At 35.8% G+C, this 18,788-nt stretch overlaps 1 protein-coding gene across 4 annotated transcripts; it reads right to left on the reverse strand.

Annotated features, from left to right (window-relative positions):
* Positions 1 to 204: 204 nt before the first annotated feature.
* phf1 (PHD finger protein 1) lies at positions 205 to 17,409 on the reverse strand. 4 transcript variants are annotated; one of them, XM_081388403.1, is made up of 15 exons: positions 17,123 to 17,409; positions 16,603 to 16,681; positions 16,345 to 16,426; positions 14,432 to 14,518; positions 14,192 to 14,286; positions 13,600 to 13,748; positions 10,541 to 10,636; positions 10,384 to 10,452; positions 10,173 to 10,296; positions 9,343 to 9,410; positions 8,812 to 8,943; positions 7,803 to 7,911; positions 5,332 to 5,447; positions 4,919 to 5,002; positions 205 to 2,156 (listed from the first exon to the last, which is right to left on the reverse strand). In XM_081388403.1, coding segments are annotated over exons 1-15 (1,551 nt in total). In that variant the 5' UTR covers positions 17,125 to 17,409; the 3' UTR covers positions 205 to 1,897. The 4 variants fall into 4 exon arrangements, with proteins under 4 accessions (XP_081244529.1, XP_081244531.1, XP_081244530.1 ...); XM_081388405.1 differs by having other exon boundaries at positions 7,803 to 7,881; positions 17,063 to 17,409; XM_081388404.1 differs by having other exon boundaries at positions 211 to 2,156; positions 17,063 to 17,409.
* Between the last annotated feature and the right edge of the window lie 1,379 nt (positions 17,410 to 18,788).

The following is an 18,788-nucleotide window of genomic DNA, read 5'->3' on the forward strand; positions in this document are numbered from 1 at the left end:
ACCACAAGGACAAGGATTTTGGATACTGCCATCTTTGTGGGGATATTTGTTATCACACACACACACACACACACACACACACACACACACACACACACACACACACACACACACACACACACACACACACACACAGCGGAAGTTCTTTTTTTCTTCTTTTTTTATGGGAATTTAAACAGAGAAAGTCGACAAGTGCAACTTTTATACAACATAATGGTATCTTTTTATTGTTTGTTTACATTTTTAGGTGTCAACCTAGAGTACATATAAACATAATCTGACAAAACGTCAAAGAATACATCAAATTAAACTTGACTATAAAAAAAAAGGACTACAGTCTGCTAATTCTGGTCACCCTGACATAAAATTTGTCTATCTATGACCTAACAAGTACGTACCATGGATTTAAAAAATAAAGAAATAAAAACACACACAATACATTCATTATCATTCACTGATGAAATGAGCTTCACATAAGGACTAAATGCCTCATGTTTTTATTCAGGTAGAATGATGTAATCTGTATTGGACCTGATAAATGTTCAGGGACTCGTTTCTGTCATCTTTAAATATATTTCTGTTGCAGTCGTTAGAGTTACGATAAAAGCCTACTTCCGCCATGCAAGAAAAAAAAACATGACATACATACTAAATCCTATTTCTGAGATAAAAAGTCATAATTATGACGTATTTCATCATTTCACATAATTGAGTTCATTCACTTTTTTTATGTCAATTTCTGTCAAAAGTAATGACAAAAGTTGAAATTATGAGAAAATGTTAATTGATTTTTTTTATTACTTTTTATCAAAATTATAACCGTCACAATAATGATTTTTCATGTCATAATTATGACAAAAAGCATGTTGTTTTTTCTTTTGTTGCAGAAATAGGCTTCTATATAAGTTACAGTGATTTTAACAGGGTTAAAAGTTTTAAGAACAGTCTTATATTAATTTAAATCCACTCTTTCAATAGCATATCTTGACAAACTTCTAATTTATGTTGTTAATCGTTAAAAAAATGATCTCTTGATGTTTAAAGATGGGGATTATCTGCATTGTTTGTTTTATTTGCCATCCATCATGAAACATTTGAATGATATGCTTACTATTAAAGGAATATTCCTAAATTCAGTACAAGATAAGGTCAATCGACCACATTTGTGGCATAAAACTCGAGATTACGGTGAAGCATTTACAATGGAAGTAACGGTCAACTTTTGGAGAATTTAAAAGCAGAAATGTGAATCTTATCATTTTGAGCTGTAAAGCGGTTTAAATCATTTTTACAGTTGTTAAATATGGCTATACTATTGAAATAGCGAGCATTTTAACACTTCACTTCCATTGTAAATGTAACCGTACCTTTAAGGAGGGACAAGAGGAAATGAATGTTTGTGATAATCAACATTATGCCATAATTGCTGTCGACTGAACTCGTACTGAACCATATTTCTGTAATGACTATTTTTAGAGGAGAACTCATTTCCCTGTCGTTAAAATATTACAATTATTGATGTGATCGCATGAAAAAAAAAGCTTTCCTGAAATTGTACATTTTGACCGTTATGCGTACATGAACGACGTGTGATGGCGATGATTAGCTTATACATTACAAATCATGATAATAAAGTTCAAGGCATTCTAAAGGCGTTTTCTAACAGTATTCAAAATATAGGAGACACTGTAAAAGAAACTAAAGAGATTTAACAGTATAATCTCAGAGTGAAGCTGCTGTGTAGCTCAACCTGGATTTGCTCGCTGTGGTTTTCTTCTCGAGACACCCACCTGCTCATTGATGCTTTCACACCTCTGCTCGTAACCATGCAAACCTTAATGATGCGTCTTGATGTCTCTAGCCCTTTCCCCTTTCTCTTTCTCTATCTCACACAGTCTCAGTACACGCTCACGTTTCCCCATTCAACCAGGTACTGGACTTTTCCGTCCGCCGTCACGCGTCTGGCCAGGATCCGGACGGCGTCGCCTCCCCCCCATCCCATGGCCGTGGGCCCCCCCATGCCGACCGTGCTGGGGTAGGGTGGCACGTCACGCAGGAAGAGAGAAGGGCAGCTTTCATACCGCTGTCCGGGTGGGTGACCCGAGGACGGAGAGAATGGAAGGCAGGGGGCTGGAAGTCGACAAGGGTCCTCTGCACTGAACAGAACAATTACACAGACATGCAAAAAGTACTCAATTTGAAAGAACAGGGAAGAAAGGGGTAACTCTCGCCAAATTGCAACCTAGGCTATTTTTGTGAATCTACCCAAGTCAAACTTTCGTGTAAAAGCATAATTAGAATGTTAACGCCACTTTTAATTTTGACCGTATTTTCGTTTTCGGTCAAAATGCCTTTTGAATGGGAGTGCATGGGGCACTTCTATGATAGCATCAAAAATCGCTATTTTTAAAACACTAAGAAGGCTCGACACAACATGAAACTTTGCTCAAAGTATCACCAGAAGCTCTACACATGAACTCGAGCATTGAGAACATTGTTTGTGTACAGAGATGTTTACTAAAAAAAAAGGTATTTCATTTGTCCTGTTGTCGTCAGAAACTTATGGAAGCTTGTTTCCGCCACAAAAAAAAAAAAAGATAATTGCGACTTTTTATCTCACAATTGCGAGTTTACATCTCGTGTTTTAAATTGTGTGATATAAAGTCAGAATTATGAGATATAAAGTCAGAATTGCGTGAAATAAAGTCGCAATTGCGTGTTTTAAAGTCAGAATTGCGTGAAATAAAGTCAGAATTGCGTGTTATAAAGTCAGAATTCTGACTTTTTTTCTCGCAATTGCGACTTTATATCACGCAATTCTGACTTTATATCTCATAATTCTGACTTTATATCACACAATTGGGAGATATAAAGTCAGAATTGCATGATATAAAGTCGCAATTGCGTGTTATAAAGTCAGAATTGTGAGATATAAACTATTAAACTATTTCCCCTTAGAATTGGACTTTATATCTCACAATTCTGAGAAAAGATGCGAACAAAAGATGCTCGCAATTATGTGTTATAAAGTCAGAATTGCGTGATATAAAGTCAGAATTCTGAGATATAAAGTCAGAATTGCGTGACATAAAGTCGGAATTGCGAGAAAAAAAGTCAGAATTCTGACTTTATATCTCAGAATTCTGACTTTATTTCAAGCAATTCTGACTTTATATCTCAGAATTCTGACTTTATTTCACGCAATTCTGACTTTATATCTCAGAATTCTGACTTTATTTCACGCAATTCTGACTTTATATCTCGCAATTCTGAGAAATAAAGTCAGAATTGCGAGATGTAAACTCGCAATTGTGAGATAAAAAGTCGCAATTATCTTTTAAAATGTTTTATTCAGTGGCGGAAACAAGCTTCCATAGAAACTGAACGAGGATCTGTTTACTGTATCCACCGTAAACCGTGTCAGTGATTATAATGGGAAGATTATGATTTGCATTTGCATTATTTGAAAATGATTTGCATTTGATATGACTCTACGCTTATATGTAGGCAAATGTCAGTCGTTAAAGGGTTAGTTCACCCGAAAATGAAAATTATCCCATAATTTACTCATCCTCAAGCCATGCTAGGTGTTTATGACTTTTCTTCTTTCAGCCAAACACAATCAGAGTTATATTAAATAATATCCTGGCTCTTTCAAGCTTTATAATGGCAGTGAATGGTACCATTTTTTTGAAGGCCAAAAAAAGTGCATCCCTCCATCATAAAAGTAATCCATACAGCTCCAGGACGTTAATAAAGATCTTCTGAAGCGAAGCGATGTGTTTTTGTAAGAAAAATATCCATATTTACAACTTTACAAACTGTAATTACTAGCTTCCAGCAACAGCCGTCTGTGCGTTCACGAGAGAGTCGAGTTCCGAGGGAAGAGTGACCTCTGACCCGACGCATGACGCATGTAGGACGCGAGCGCAGCGTAAGCTGAGGTGAGAGTAGACGCCTCTCGGGGTTCAAACAAATAAGGCTGAGTTTCAAACAATCTCAAGCTCCTCTGACACTTCCCTGTTTGTCAGTACGTCATGCATCGGGTCAGAGGTCATTCTTCCCGCCGGAACTTGACTTGTGGACGGCCGTAGCCGGAAGCCAGTGAATATAATTTATAAAGTTATAAATATGGAAATTGAAAAAAAATATGGAAACTTTCAAACAATGCATTGCTTCGCTTCAGAACGCCTTTCTTAACTCCTGGTGATGGATGATGGATGGATGCGCTTTTTTGGGCTTCAAAAAAAAAAAAATGGTAATATTCACTCCCATTATAAAGCTTGGAAGAGCCAGGATATTATTTAATATATCTCCAATTGTGTTTGGCTGAAAGAAGAAAGTCATATACATCTAGGATGGCGAGTAAATAATGGGTTGATTATAATTTTTAGGTGAACTACTGTATTCCTTTAAGCGACTGAACACCAGTGGGCGGGGCTCTGGAGGCTGTCATTCCCAAATGCATTTGCCCGTATGACGTTGCAGATCCCGCAATATCAAAACGAGCCATTTTTAGGGCTTGATTAAATAAATTCTTGTTTTTAATAAGGAGGATGATTTAAGCTCTGAAACTTGCAGGATGATTTAATGGATCAAAGACCTCTTATATGTCAAAAGATCAAGGCAAATTTGATTATCAATTTTACAGAACACAAGACTTTTTCTCAAGTAATTTTCCTACCCAAGTAAATGTATCTTGATTTGCATTGGAAAAAATACAAAAATACTAAGTAAGAAGTATAAACACTGTTGCTGCATTATTATGGTGGTCCTTTTTGGAGCTTGATACCTGCTGATAAGCTTGAATAAAGCCTACCACATAACGGTTTGGAACTTCATGAGCTGAGTAAATCATTTTCATTTTCAGAATGACAGTAGCATTAAATTAATCTCTAATTGACTTCAGTGTACAGACCTGTAATGATGCAGAGTTCTAGACAGGTCCTGAGATCCGTTGTATGAAGGGTGATAGAGCGCGAACATTCTCTTGGGAGGTGAACTGTAATACATAAAGACTTTTTTAAATAAATTAAACAGTGATTATGATTCATAGTATGAAAGCTTGTTACCGCTATGGAATAAATAAAGGTAATCGCGACTTTTTATCTCACAACTCAGACTTTTTTCTTTTTTTCTTTCTCAGAATTGTGAGATATAAACCTGTATGTCTCAAATGCAAATTGATAACTCGCAATTCTGAGGAAAAAAGTCAGAACTGTGAGATAAAAAGTCGCAATTGGTCTACCTATTTAATTTTTTTATTCCGTGGCAGAAACAAGCTTCCATATCTGAAAATGTTATGGTTTTTCATTTTAACGTGCTACTAACCCCAAACTCATCTCTTCCTCTGGTTTTCTGGGGTTATACAGGCTTGTTCCATCAGCATAACCGTGGCAACATGGCACTAGGTCAATAGCGTTTGTCGCAACTCCTGGTGGACAAGTCTAAAATGACATGATCAACTGTTATAAATAATAAATATGATCAGTTTAAAAGGCATATTCACCAGGATATTCTTCAAAAAATCACTTTTTGTGTTCTAAGGAATAAATAGTCATATGTATATACTATGGAAGCTTGTTTCCGCCATGGAATAAAAAATAAAAAAGGGAATTTTTATCTCACTATTCTGACTTTTTCTCTCGCAATTGCGTGATACAGTCGCAATTACGTATTATAAAGTCAGAATTGTGAGATATAAAGTCGCAATTGCATGTTATAACGTCGGAATTGTAAGATGTAAAGTTACAATTGCGTGTTATAAAGTTGGAATTGTGATAAAGTCAGAATTACAAGATATAAAGTCACAATTGAGAGTTATAAAGTCAGAATTGAGAGATGTAAAGTCAGAATTGCGTTAAAGTCAGAATTACAAGATATAAAGTCGCTATTGAGAGTTATAAAGTCAGAATTGAGAGATATAAAGTCAGAATTGCGATAAAGTCAGAATTACAAGATATAAAGTCGCTATTGAGAGTTATAAAGTCAGAATTGTGATAAAGTCAGAATTACAAGATATAAAGTTGCAATTGAGAGTTATAAAGTCAGAATTGCGATAAAGTCATAATTACGAGATATTAAGTCGCAATTGTGAGTTTTAAAGTCTGAATTGCATGTTATAAAGTCAGAATTGAGATAGAATTGCCTGATATAAAGACGCAATTGAGAGAAAAATAAATCGTGAATGTCAGATAAAAAGTCACAATTATATATATTTTTTAATTATTCTGTGGTGGATACAAGCTTCCATGATAAAACAAAAATAAAACATACAGCTGAAAATATTTGACTGATATTATTTTATAACTGAAGTTCATTGTACCTTTAAATAAGACTGCAAATGTCATAAATGCAGAAATGCATTTATTCATGTCGCCTGTATGCCTGTGGACTCTTGTTATTATTTATGATGATTATAAAAAAATTGAGACGCCTCTCCAACAGAATGGTTTCTTGTTCATAAGTGCTGGAAAGCACAAAAGAAAATTAGACTTTCAAACGATATTAGGTGATTTCTGCCCATAGTCTTAAGATTTATGGCTGTGTTAGCCGTGTAATACAGCACACAGTGGGGGAGAAGCGATGTGACACAAGTGTGAGGATGAACTCGTACACATACTGAATCTAAATGACTGCATTATTCTGAGGTACATTACATATCATACCAAAGTCAACTGACAATAGCAGTTTGATACAGCAGCTCAAAACTAGAGATAGCATTAGTGCCCGATCACTTGGAAATGAGGGTAATGAACAATCAAAAAGATGAGGTTTGGCTAGTTAGCTATGGCTGTTAGTCAGACCCTATTGGTAGATGTCCTTACAAAAACAATCTGCATGCAAAAAGCATTATTCTCCATTGAGAACCATTTAAAAATAAGTATGTATTATGACAACATTATTTGTTTTTTTTGCTAGCAACATATAAATGCAAATAAATAATTTAAATGGTGCTTGCCACACTAAAGGAAATTGTGGTCAAATAAAATAAAATAAAATAAAATAAAATAAAATAAAATAAAATAAAATAAAATAAAATAAAATAAAATAAAATAAAATAAAATAAAATAAAATAAAATAAAATAAAATAAAATAAAATAAAATAAAATAAAATAAAATAAAATAAAATAAAATAAAATAAATGGTATTTTGAAATACATATTTTTATGAAATGAAAATAAAAATACAAAAGTAAATGCAAAACATTAACACAAATGGTATTTTAAAACAGATTTTTTATGTAAGATGTATGAGGAAAACAAAGTAACTGAACTACCTGTGCAGTGCAAAATAAAATAAAAAGAAATAAAAAGAAATTGCAAAACTATAACTAATATGTTTTTATATGGGTTAGGGAAAAAAGCTTGACTACCTGTGCAAAACAACAACAACAAAATAAAGCAAAACAAGACAAAAAAAAAAAAAAATTTAATTAAATACTATGACTCCTACCCAAAACTTGTATATGAACTGATAAAAACATAACATCAAAATGTAACTTTTTTTTGCACACTTACCCGGCAGAATAAGAAAAAATGTTGTTTTACAGTACAAGTGTGGATGCAAAATGGACGCATACAATCATTGTGTCTTTGTGTACATGTATTTTATGGCTACTTGCAAGGCTAGACAGACCTTGTTGATTCAGTGTTGCATGTTGCAAAAAATAAGTCAAATGAACATGAAGAGAAAAACAAACCCAAAGGGGGATGCTGGGTGTCTTTCATGAATGAGAAAGTCTCAGTACTGATGCAGGGTGACATCTTTTGATCGCTGCTGTTAAAGGCAGACGCACTGACCTGTGTCTCAGTGACCCGACGTTTTGATTTACGGGCCTCCGGACCCACCGCTCTCCGCTGGCAGGACAGTGACGTGGGGCTGGAGCAAAGACGACAACTGATTTTTGAGCTTGGCAAACATGGTCACAAAAAACAGTCAATAATTTAGAATATTAAATATTATATTAAAATTTGTCATTTAAAATATATTATACTGATGGTGTTTTGGTGTCCTGCTTTTGAGCTTGGCAAACATTGCCACAAAAAAGTCAATAATTATTTAAAATATTAAATATTATATTAAAATGTGTAATTTAAAATATCAATTATTAAAAATACATCAAAATGATGGTGTTTTTGTGTCCTGTTTTTTAGCTCGGCAAACATGGTCACATAAAACAGCCAATAATAATGAAAAATATTAAAATTATATTAATTGTTAAATAATATTTCATACTGGTGATGTTTTTGCATCCTGTTTTTGAGCTTGGCAACCATGGTCACAAAAAATCAAACAGTAATTATTTAAAATATTAAGAATAAATAGAATATTATAAATATTGTTATAATATAAATTATAAAAAAATACAAATCACACTGGTGGTGTTTTTGTGTCCCGTTTTTTTAACCTGGCAAACGTGATCACAAAAAACAGCCAAAAGTTTATTTAAAAAATGTGACTTTTGTGTTTTTCATGTTTAGGAAATCATCAATTAGGAAAAATTATTTTCATTCCTTCAAAGTTAATTCTGCCTAGTGTTAAAGACAACTTACAGGGTTTTACAGGGTAACTATTTTGTAAAGTCTAATAAATAAAATTAAAATCATTTTGTTTTCGGCTTATGTCATTAATTCCTCTTCCCTTTTCAACCCTTCCCGTCTTATCAACTTGTGTTCATTCTGGTACTGTACGTGATTTATCCATTGTATTGAATTATCCAACAGAAAAAATACATTACAGAAGTAAAATAGTTTGTGAAGTGCATTTAATGCTGATATGAAAAGAGCTTGATGTGCTCCTGCCTCTGACCTTCTCCTGTGGGTGATGTTGATTGGCTGTTCAGCGATGAAAGGAGATTGGTCCGATGACAGAGGGGGAGGAGCCCGAACTTGGAGACCGAAGAGACACTTCTTCTTCTTTATTTCCTTCCCCGAGACAAACCTTTACGACAGATCAAAATCACATTGGATTGGTATTCAACTGCTGTTCTTCAGGGCTCGCTGACAGATTTTTATTTGTTCCTGGGCGTCTCACACTCGCCAACTAAAACATCTGATTCAGTTAATGAAGTGCTAGCATTTGAGCGGCATCATCCACAAACCTTGACAGAAGGAAAATGGAAATGGGCTTTGAATTATTTATTTTGAAAGACAGAACCACCTTCAGCTATCAAAACACTATTTGTAGAGAGCGAAATAACACATGCAGAGCCGCTTATAATGTAAAGCAATTACAGTAATGGTTTTGCAGATATTATTGGAAATATGTGCTATAACCCTATGGGCTGCCGCATAGAAATCAAGCAGAACGGCAGTTTTCAGAGTATAATCCATGTCTCACCTGTCTTTGTGTGAATTTAAAGCATTGAGCAGGTTTTGGCAACGGTCTTGCCTCGGTGTGTCCGACAGCTGAGGGACCAAAATATAGAGTCGAATGAAAGGCAGTGTGTAACAAATGCATTTGAAAGGTAAAAGCTCAGATTGACCACAAAGAGAGAGTATTCAAAGTGAATAGATTCACAACGTGAAATCAAAATTGACCTTTTTACTTCCTTAAAACCTTGCGAAAAAGCTCTATGAGTGCAGGCTTCTTTCCTGTGTTGATGTATTTCTTATTGAAATGTCGGACCGGGACATATTCAAGTGCGTAATATTAGTCAATATCCTTTATGTCAAAGCCATGAATCATGATGGGCGGGGGGCATTTACAATTTATGGAGGAAAAATCCTTATTTTGGAGAAAACATTATTTTTGCCCAATAAAATTCACATGAATAATATTTTAAATTATTTTTTTTTATTGTTTTAAATATATCTTTTTATCTTTGATATATATTTAGTTCTATCTGTTTTTTAATTAGTAGCTAATGCAACATTTCTAATTTTCATTTGTTTATTTTTTTTAAGTTTAAGTTTTGCATCTAATAATTTATTTTATTTCAGCTTGATTGCAATTAATGAAAGAGAATTTTAATGGTTTTATATTGCTCTGCCTTCAAAATGCCTTTTGATCCAGTTTCTTGTAAATAAAATAAGGTCCTGCACAACATTTTTCCTTAATAAATATCCTGTTTCTTTCATAAATATGTCAGAAAGCAAAAGAAAAATTGCATTTGGTGTTTCATGTTGACTTTAAATTGTGCAGTGCTATTGACTAGGATATTTTCCTACCGTGCCAAGAAGCAAAGATTCCCAATTTTCATTTGCAAAAGACATGATTTCATGATCGAAATCAAAATACTTCCTCTTGCAGCACAAGGAGAGGTGATACAACACCAAATGGGCCAAATCTACCCTGCAATACAACAGAATAAGGATCATCAGAAATGACATTCAGCTCTTCAGATCAGTTCTTCATTCAGAACAGAAGAAGTGCACTTACCAGGTCATTGGAAGCCTCTGGATGGTCTCTAAACCGTTTGTGCACGATGAGCACTGGAACTGATAAAAGCTGAAAGGTGAAGCAGAGACACAGATGAAAAGGTTTAGACAGGATTAGCTTAGCAACCGCATGTGCTCAACAATGGCATCAGCCTCACCGGTCTCCATAGAGAAGAGGTTTGGTCAGGCACTGAGTGCAAGCTTCATGAAACCACTGCCCACAACTCCCACACTGCAACATCTTCAGATTCCACCTGGCAAAAGCAACGTGCTTCAGCTTAGACATACACACACTCCTAAAACTAAAATGAACTCACTCTGAACTTGCTTCAATTGTTAGTTGTGCAATTCTTTTTTAAAGAATTGACTTCATACATTTTCTGCAAATACACAGTGCACCCAAAAGTATGTATACACTTAAGACACACTTAAAATGTCTGAACGCCACAAGCCAAAATATCAAACCAATTAGCGTCTGCAAACAAATGACGCTAGACCTTTATCTCAGAACTAATGTTACTTTTCAAACTAATTTTTGCTCAATGCCTTCTAATCAGCGAGTGTTTCTCTGAGTTTTACTGGATGTATGAGGTCAGATTTGCTTAGGTTCACAGAGCTGTTCCAGCCAAATGGAAAAAAAAAAAATGGACCCCAGATCTACATATATTTTATATAGTTGATTGATGATGAACATGAACCAAAGCAACAACTCACTGCGTGACGGAGCCTATAGAATGCAGTTAGAATGCCTCTAAAATTCAAGATATCAGGGCAAAAATGCCCCTGTATGAGTTTTTGTCTCATTTATAGGCCTAAAGGCCCTTGCACACTGAGTCCGAAATTATCGCATGCGTTTTTTCGCTTTCGTGATTCGGTGGCTCTGAATTGTCAAAACACCATTCAAAAAGCTTGCTACGGATGCGAAAAACGCAGAAAATCGAACCTGATTAGATTTTTTTTTTTTTTTTGACTGACGAAAGTTTCGGAGGCAGTGTGTAAGCGTGATTGACATAACGTGAGGTCGTATTTATTTTTTAACGTGCGAAAATTTCGGACTCAGTGTGCAAGGGCCTTAAATGACTTGATATAGTTAAAGGGTTAGTTCACCCAAAAATGAAAATTATGTCATTAATTTCTCACCCTCATGTCGTTCCAAGCCCGTAAGACCTTCGTTCATCTTCGGAACACAGTTTAAGATATGTTAGATTTAGTCCGAGAGCTTTCTGTTCCTCCATTGAAAGTCAATGGACGGCATACTGTTCACGTCCAGTAAGGCAATACAGACATCATCAAAGTAGTCCATGTGACATCAGTGGCTCGATCTTAAGTTTATCAAGCGACGAGAATACTTTTTGTGCGCAAAAAGTAAACAAAATAACGACTTTATTCCACTATTCATTTCCTTCTCTCTGGGTCTCGAGCTATTTCACGTAATGTAACTGCGTAGCGCTTCTGTATTGTACGTCACACGTAGGCTCACTATTGGCCGACGCTGGTCATGTGTGATGCGTGTGACGTACAACACAGACGCGCTACGCAAAAACACTACGTGAACTCACTCGAGGCCCAGAGAGAAGGAAATGAATAGTGGAATAAAGTCGTTATTTTTGTTTGTTTTTGCGCACAAAAAGTATTCTCGTCGCTTGATAAACTTAAGATCGAGCCACTGATGTCACATGGACCACTTTGATGATGTCTGTATTGCCTTCTGGACGTGAACAGTATGCCGTCCATTGACTTTCAATGGAGGAACAGAAAGCTCTCGGACTAAATCTAACATATCTTAAACTGTGTTCCGAAGATGAACGAAGATCTTACGGGCTTGGAACGACATGAGGGTGAGTCATTAATGACATAATTTTCATTTTTGGGTGAACTAACCCTTTAAGCACCATCACATGAGTAACGATATCACGATATCATGAATATCACACAAGTGCTGTTTTTATCCCAAACAGCATGAATGCAAATGTGATATTGATTTTATATAGCAGTTTCATAAATAAGAGGTCAATATTGTGATGTGTTTTGCTTAATTTTTCCAACAAAAATATTACCTATAAAGCCAGAGCAGAATTGTTGTGGGTCTCCAAGCAACACAGGCTCAATTCTGTCATTTCTGAATGAATCCGTGTTTCGGGTGAACCAATGATTCAATGACCAATTCATAAAGAGAGCCATTAGGTGTGTTTGACTTGAAGCGGTGCTGCCGCTGGTGTACCGCAAACGCGATTAGATAGCAAACAGCTCTGTATGCTTTCGATTCGCTCTGGTGGTACTTTGATGTCATACACCGATCGGCTTGCACAAGTCGAACACACCGGTTTACTTCATTCCTGAATGAATCAGCCTTTGAACAAATCGAATGAATGAATGACTCAATGACTTCCTCATTTAGAAATGTACCGCCATCTACTGGCAGTTTTAGTTTCTGATTTAGACTATAATTTCATTGAAAAAAAATATTTTATATTTTGGAGATAGTTTGCTAAAAAAACATTTGACATTTACTCACCATCGTGTTGTTTCAACCCTGCATGACCTTTTTTCTTTTGTGGAACATAAAAGAAGATATTCTGAAGAATTTTGAAGAAAATATATATAAAAAAAAAAACTCAGATGCAGCTTCTAAAAAAAAGCATGGTCGTTGTAGCCTAAACGTTTGTGTAATAGAAAAAAAAATAGAAAAAAAATTCTAAAGCTACTTTTTGTAATTTCGATTTGATCCTTTTCTCATTAATAATATAATACAATGTAATATATTATAATTATACATAATATAATGACTTTAAATGATCTTTTGGGGGATAATTTCTCAGCCTAATTTGATGTGCGATTATTTAATGTATGTAATCATATAAAGTTATGTAATTAATTAGATTAAAAACAATGTAATTGCTTGGTAGCCCTATATTGTATAAAACAGTTTAGGAATGATATATTGCTTGCTGTTTTTGAAAGCAAGTCGTATGCATTATGTATTTTGTACCAAATGACCGACTTTATTTGCCAAAATGTCCAGTATAAAATGAATACGAAGACATTTTTGACACAAAACTGAACTGAATAACTTTTTTTCTGCATACTGTCCACACACTACTTTTCAAAATAGTATATACTTGGTATATATTCGTGCATAGAGTATATACTTGTGCAGTCGCAGTACACTAATATGCCATTGTCATAGTCATGTGAGAATGTTCTAAGTTGGACTCACTCTCCTGGTCCAGCACAATAGCAGTAACACTGCTGCTGGTTGGTCAAGTGCTGCGGGTCCCAGTCTAAAGATGACAGCTGATAGGGCAGCCGCACTTTCATGATCTGCATGAGCCGCGCGAAGCGTCCTCTTTTCAACGCTCCCCCTCTCTAGGACAGAACACAGTTCGTCATTACAATGTATCTCACCTCTCCGTGACATGCGCTCTCCTGTCATGTAAGCACACTTAACAGCGATTTCATCTGAAGATTGAATTTGGAGAGGACACGCTGAAGGAAGTCATTAATATTTCCTGCTGGGGGGTGTTGGTGAATATGATTTTATCTTAAAATCAGCATGTAAGGCCTGTGAAACGAGCGCGCTGACAGACGGATTAAAGCACAGGCCCATTTAACGCAGCTCTAGCACCGACATCACCTGCAGAGTGCTGCAATGTAATAAACACGCAGTCAAGTGCAGTAAGCCATGGATACCCTTTACATCTCAGAGCAAGATTAAAGCCTTGTGTTAGGATGCCATTTGAAATAGACCTTGAATGCCAACGTTGTCCGCGTTTCTAAATATTCACTTCGGGATTTAAGCAAAGTACAACCTTTGTTGCGACTGCAAAGACACATTGGCGACATATCCAGCTACTGGGGTCAACTTCAGGTTCAATGGGTGGTGTATGGCACTCTGGATGATAACCTGGGGAAACAACATATGTAACATATATACTTTATACACAAGGGCTAAAAATAAATATAAGACAAATAAAATGAAAACCAAACCCAAAGATTTAAATCTACAGGTCTGTATAATCTACACGAACAGTTTCTCTAAATCGGATTACCGTGGCGACATTTGAGGCAGTTTACGAGAGGTTCTTTAAGAGGCGGAGCATCACAGATACAGCACACATCCTCTCCTCCTGAAGAGACTGAACACAAGAAACAAAACACAGGGTCATTTACTGGACAGACGGCAACTAGACGCTTCAAAATATCTAGCACACATCAACATTTCTTTATTTTGATCTTTACTTTAGATTACCAAAAAGGTCACACTTTATATTAGGTGTTTTTAACTACTATGTAGTTACAACAAAAAAATAAGTACAATGTGCTTATTGTGTTCACTTTTGCTACTATTGAGATTGGACATGGGTTGGACATGCCCTCCATTGACAGCTACGCAACTATACCACTTTGACGCTTCAAAAAGTTCATAAAGATTGTAAAACTAATCCAAATGAATTTTTTGGAGAGACTCGATCGCTTAATATGATGAACAAATTATGACGGCAATTGACGCCTCTCACGGTTCAAACAAACAGGGCTGGGCAACCAAGTTCGTCATTTCATTGTGCGTCAAGTTCAAGGGTTACTCTTTTGGCGTAAATCGACGGGTACGGCCGTCTGCCAGAAGCTAGTTGATTTAGTTGATAAAGTATTAAATATGGATATTTTTCTTACACAAACACATCTCTTCACTTCAGAAGGCCTTTATTAACCCCCAGAGCAGTGTGGAGCACTTTAATCATGAATAGATGCGCTTTGATGGACTTCCAAAGACATACAGCCATTCACTCCCATTATCAAGCTAGGAAGAGCCAGGACATTTTTTAATATAACTCTGCTTGTATTCGTCTGAAAGAATGTCATATACACCGAGGATGGCTTCAGGGTGAGTAAATCATGGGCTACTTTTCATTTTTGGGTAAACTATTCCTTTAAGGTGTAAGTGAAGGCTCAACAGTGTAATTATAGAAGTAATTACAGAAAGTAATTACAGATGTATTTACATGCATGCATTTTTTTAATATAAGTATAGAGCAAAAACGTACAATATTAATTTAAGTGTTAGTACATATAAAGTGGGACAAACAAAAAATACACAAATGAAAAAAAGTCCAGTATATTAATGCACTACACAGTTTCTCAAATTATATATAATGTAAAAGGTGATGTGAGCCATTTTTAAATGTTAAAAAAGCACCCCAATGAGCCTGAGACAGTGTGAGTTTGGGGGTGGGACTATATGTTTGATCGACCAATGGCAGAGAGGAATAGTTTTAGGGAGACTTTTTTTCTTTTGCAATTCCATATGGGGACATAGTGATGCAACAGAAAAAAATTAAGTTAAAATAAACATCAATACTTTGTTTTATTAGAATTCTTATTAGTATTTTGTAAACCACTCCTTATTCTTTCATAAGGCGTAATTTCTGATGCTATATCCAGGGTGTATCACAAAATCTGTCTAGATGTCAGGTCATATTTCACTCCAGAACCAAAAGAGATTTTTAAGAAATTATACTTTTCACCACGTTTTATTTTAATAGCACATTTTGCATCCAAAATCTTATTATTGTAATTCAAATATAAATCTCATTCTCATTTCTATAATGAAAAATAAGTAAATGATAAATTACAGTATTTAAAGTATTTATACATCATGGCAGTGGTTGTTGTATTCATTTCTGTAAATTTGTCTTTAATTTATGTTTATTTTGAAATAAAGTAAAAAGTAATGATTAATGAGACTCACCATTAAAAAAAAAACTATGAAAAAATCTAAAGTGAAAGGCATGCATTACATAGATAACAATTTAATGAAAATGTCACAATGACAATGAGAATTAAAATAATTCTCCGTAATAGTCTTAAAAACAGCACACACTGTTTTTATTGATTGATTTATTTACTTTGGTTTTTGGATGTTTTTACAAACTTTTTAGGTTTGAATTTAAAGTTTATCACTTACATGAGTGGATGTCTTTCCTGAGGACCCAGAATTCAGAGTTATCCTCAAATCTGATCAAACAGCACTGCTTGACACTGTCCACCTGAAAAATAAATACAATACAGTTAAATATCACTTATTTAAAAAAAAATACAACTACACTGATTTAAAAAAAAAAGCACAGCAAGTCACAGTTTAAAACTTGTTCTTTCCCTCTCTCTGCTAGTGTCTCTGTCTCTCTTCCAGACAAACTTTGAGAAAAAGAAAGAACAAACTTACTCGTTTGACATTGCCAAGGTACAAAAGTCCATCGCTCCACCTGGCTAAAACATCCTCTCCTTCACTGACTCCCCCCATCCTGAAGAGCGCGGGAAAGAAAGATCAAAAAAAGATCCAGAGAGGTTAAAATGTGTTTCCAGACAAGCAAACAGCAGCAGCCTAAAGGGTTAAACTCTGTGCATAGCGACAGTATACAGTACAGTAGGATAAATGATGAAGAGTCAATGCACATTGCAGTACCACACATGATCAAAAACACTGGCTGCCATATGCAACGAACCATAATATATGCAGATGCCAACAATGCATGAAAGAGCGCACAATTGATTGCATGCAAAATGCATGCATGGCAGATGCGCGTAATCAATGCACACAACTCATCAGAGCAGACACATATGATGGCACGCGCATGCACATATCAATTAACACGCATGACAGATCATACGTGGACGGGATGTACCTGTGTTAAGTGTTCTGCTCTGCTGGGGTCACAGAGACGGGGAAGAGATGTCAGACTCACATGAAATGCCTGATGCCCGGTGTTGTTCTCCGTCTCAATCACTGTCCCGAATAATCGGCGCGTTTGGAGAGTCGCGGTGGATCAAACGCGCGTCACTCAAGCCGTCAGTGCGCAACCGTCTGTCCGTCCGTCTTTCTCTCTGTCTGTCGGGACATGTTCCCAGCCCTCCTCTGTCTCTCGGTTGATGCTATCAGGCGTGTTTATCAGGGAAGCGGCATGAGAATCAGCCCGAGAGAGACGCCATCATAATCTCTGCCTCTCTCTCTGTCTCTCCTTCGACTTGTTGTGACGCAGACATAAAACACAGGGAGATGGAGAGGGAGGGAGATCCTGAAAACACCTTCACATCTGTACGACTGACCGACATCCCACCGGATTGAAAGCCGGCACGACCACCTGCGCCCGACCCCACAGCGGCTCGGCCACTGCGCACACGCACAGCGGATCATTAGGGAAAGTTTGGGGATGTAATTAGTCCAGCAGAGCCGCGCCGTGGACTTTTTGGACTGGAGAAAGTTTGAAAATGCCCTTGGGTGCCGGCAAAAAAAAAAAAAAAAAAAAAATGTGGCAACGCTGTTACGCGCAGCCTTTCTTGAAAAAGAGATTTTAATGGAAAATATTTGAACCTGCGTCATAAAAAATAAATAAAAATTTTAACCGATATGAGGGTTGAGTGGGAATACAATGATGATCAATTATAAATAAATCGGTGAGGGTAAATAATAATAATACAAAATACAAGAAAGAAACGCTTATTTTCACAAGATTTATTTAAAGTAAAATGTTAGGCTATATGTTAAAATGCTTTGCACTATGCATTTGTTGCAATAAATGAACATGAAACACAAAAATGTCAATGCAATATATATTATTAATGATCAATAAATTATAATATATATATATATATATTAGTGCTGTCAAATCGCATCTAGATGTGGAATTAGATATTAGATACAAATTTAATAATTTATTTACCAATTTGACCATGGTGGTCGACTAAGACAGTTAAGTCAGGGTGTCAGATAAATGCGCTTCAGCTACTCTGATTTTTTTTTTATTACTATATTCTTATTATTTCAGTTATACAATATTATTTTACATACAATATACAGGCGAAATAACTGAGATCACTTTTGTTTTACATTTTTATCCTCTTGAAGACGAAATTTGTTTCATGTTGCTAATCAGCCGACTGGTAACACAAGTAAATGAGTTAGATCAAAACAAAACAAAATCATGACATATCAAACACAACTGTGTAACACATATTGTGTGATGATGGTAGTGCAGGAATGTTCAAAATGGCCTCTGGCGTGTCTTTTGTAAAGCGCTTTTCTGAGAGTCCAGCAGGGGGCGCAAACACAAAAGATGCAAAGAGACTGGCTTCGTTTGATCCTTTGTCAAATTACAGCTAACTCAAAACAGTCTGCATTTAGTAGGCTACCTATTAGATTCTTTCAAACTTAGTGATTCTTCATACAAACATGAAAGAGTTTTGGGTAACAACATACCTTTTGCATAATAGTTGCCATGCCATTTAGAGAGCAGGCCTAAAGAGCTTGATAGGAGTGATAAATTATTCATAAGCACCAAACCACTGTTTTAATTAGTCCACTCCAACGAATTGAATGCATAGCTCACATTACCAATGCTTTTATTCCCCATA

The sequence above is a fragment of the Scardinius erythrophthalmus genome, assembly GCF_964197995.2.
Source record: "Scardinius erythrophthalmus genome assembly, chromosome: 16".
Lineage (NCBI taxonomy): Eukaryota > Metazoa > Chordata > Actinopteri > Cypriniformes > Leuciscidae > Scardinius > Scardinius erythrophthalmus.

Bases quoted from the DNA above. Each gene is read 5' to 3' on its own strand.
- phf1 (XM_081388403.1), bottom strand. The intron at 13,749-14,191 runs GTTGTACTTTGC...GTTCTGTCCTAG, and splicing joins TCTTTGCAGTCGCAACAAAG to AGAGGGGGAGCGTTGAAAAG. The intron at 8,944-9,342 runs GTGAGACATGGA...TCTGTCGTAAAG, and splicing joins TTAAATTCACACAAAGACAG to GTTTGTCTCGGGGAAGGAAA.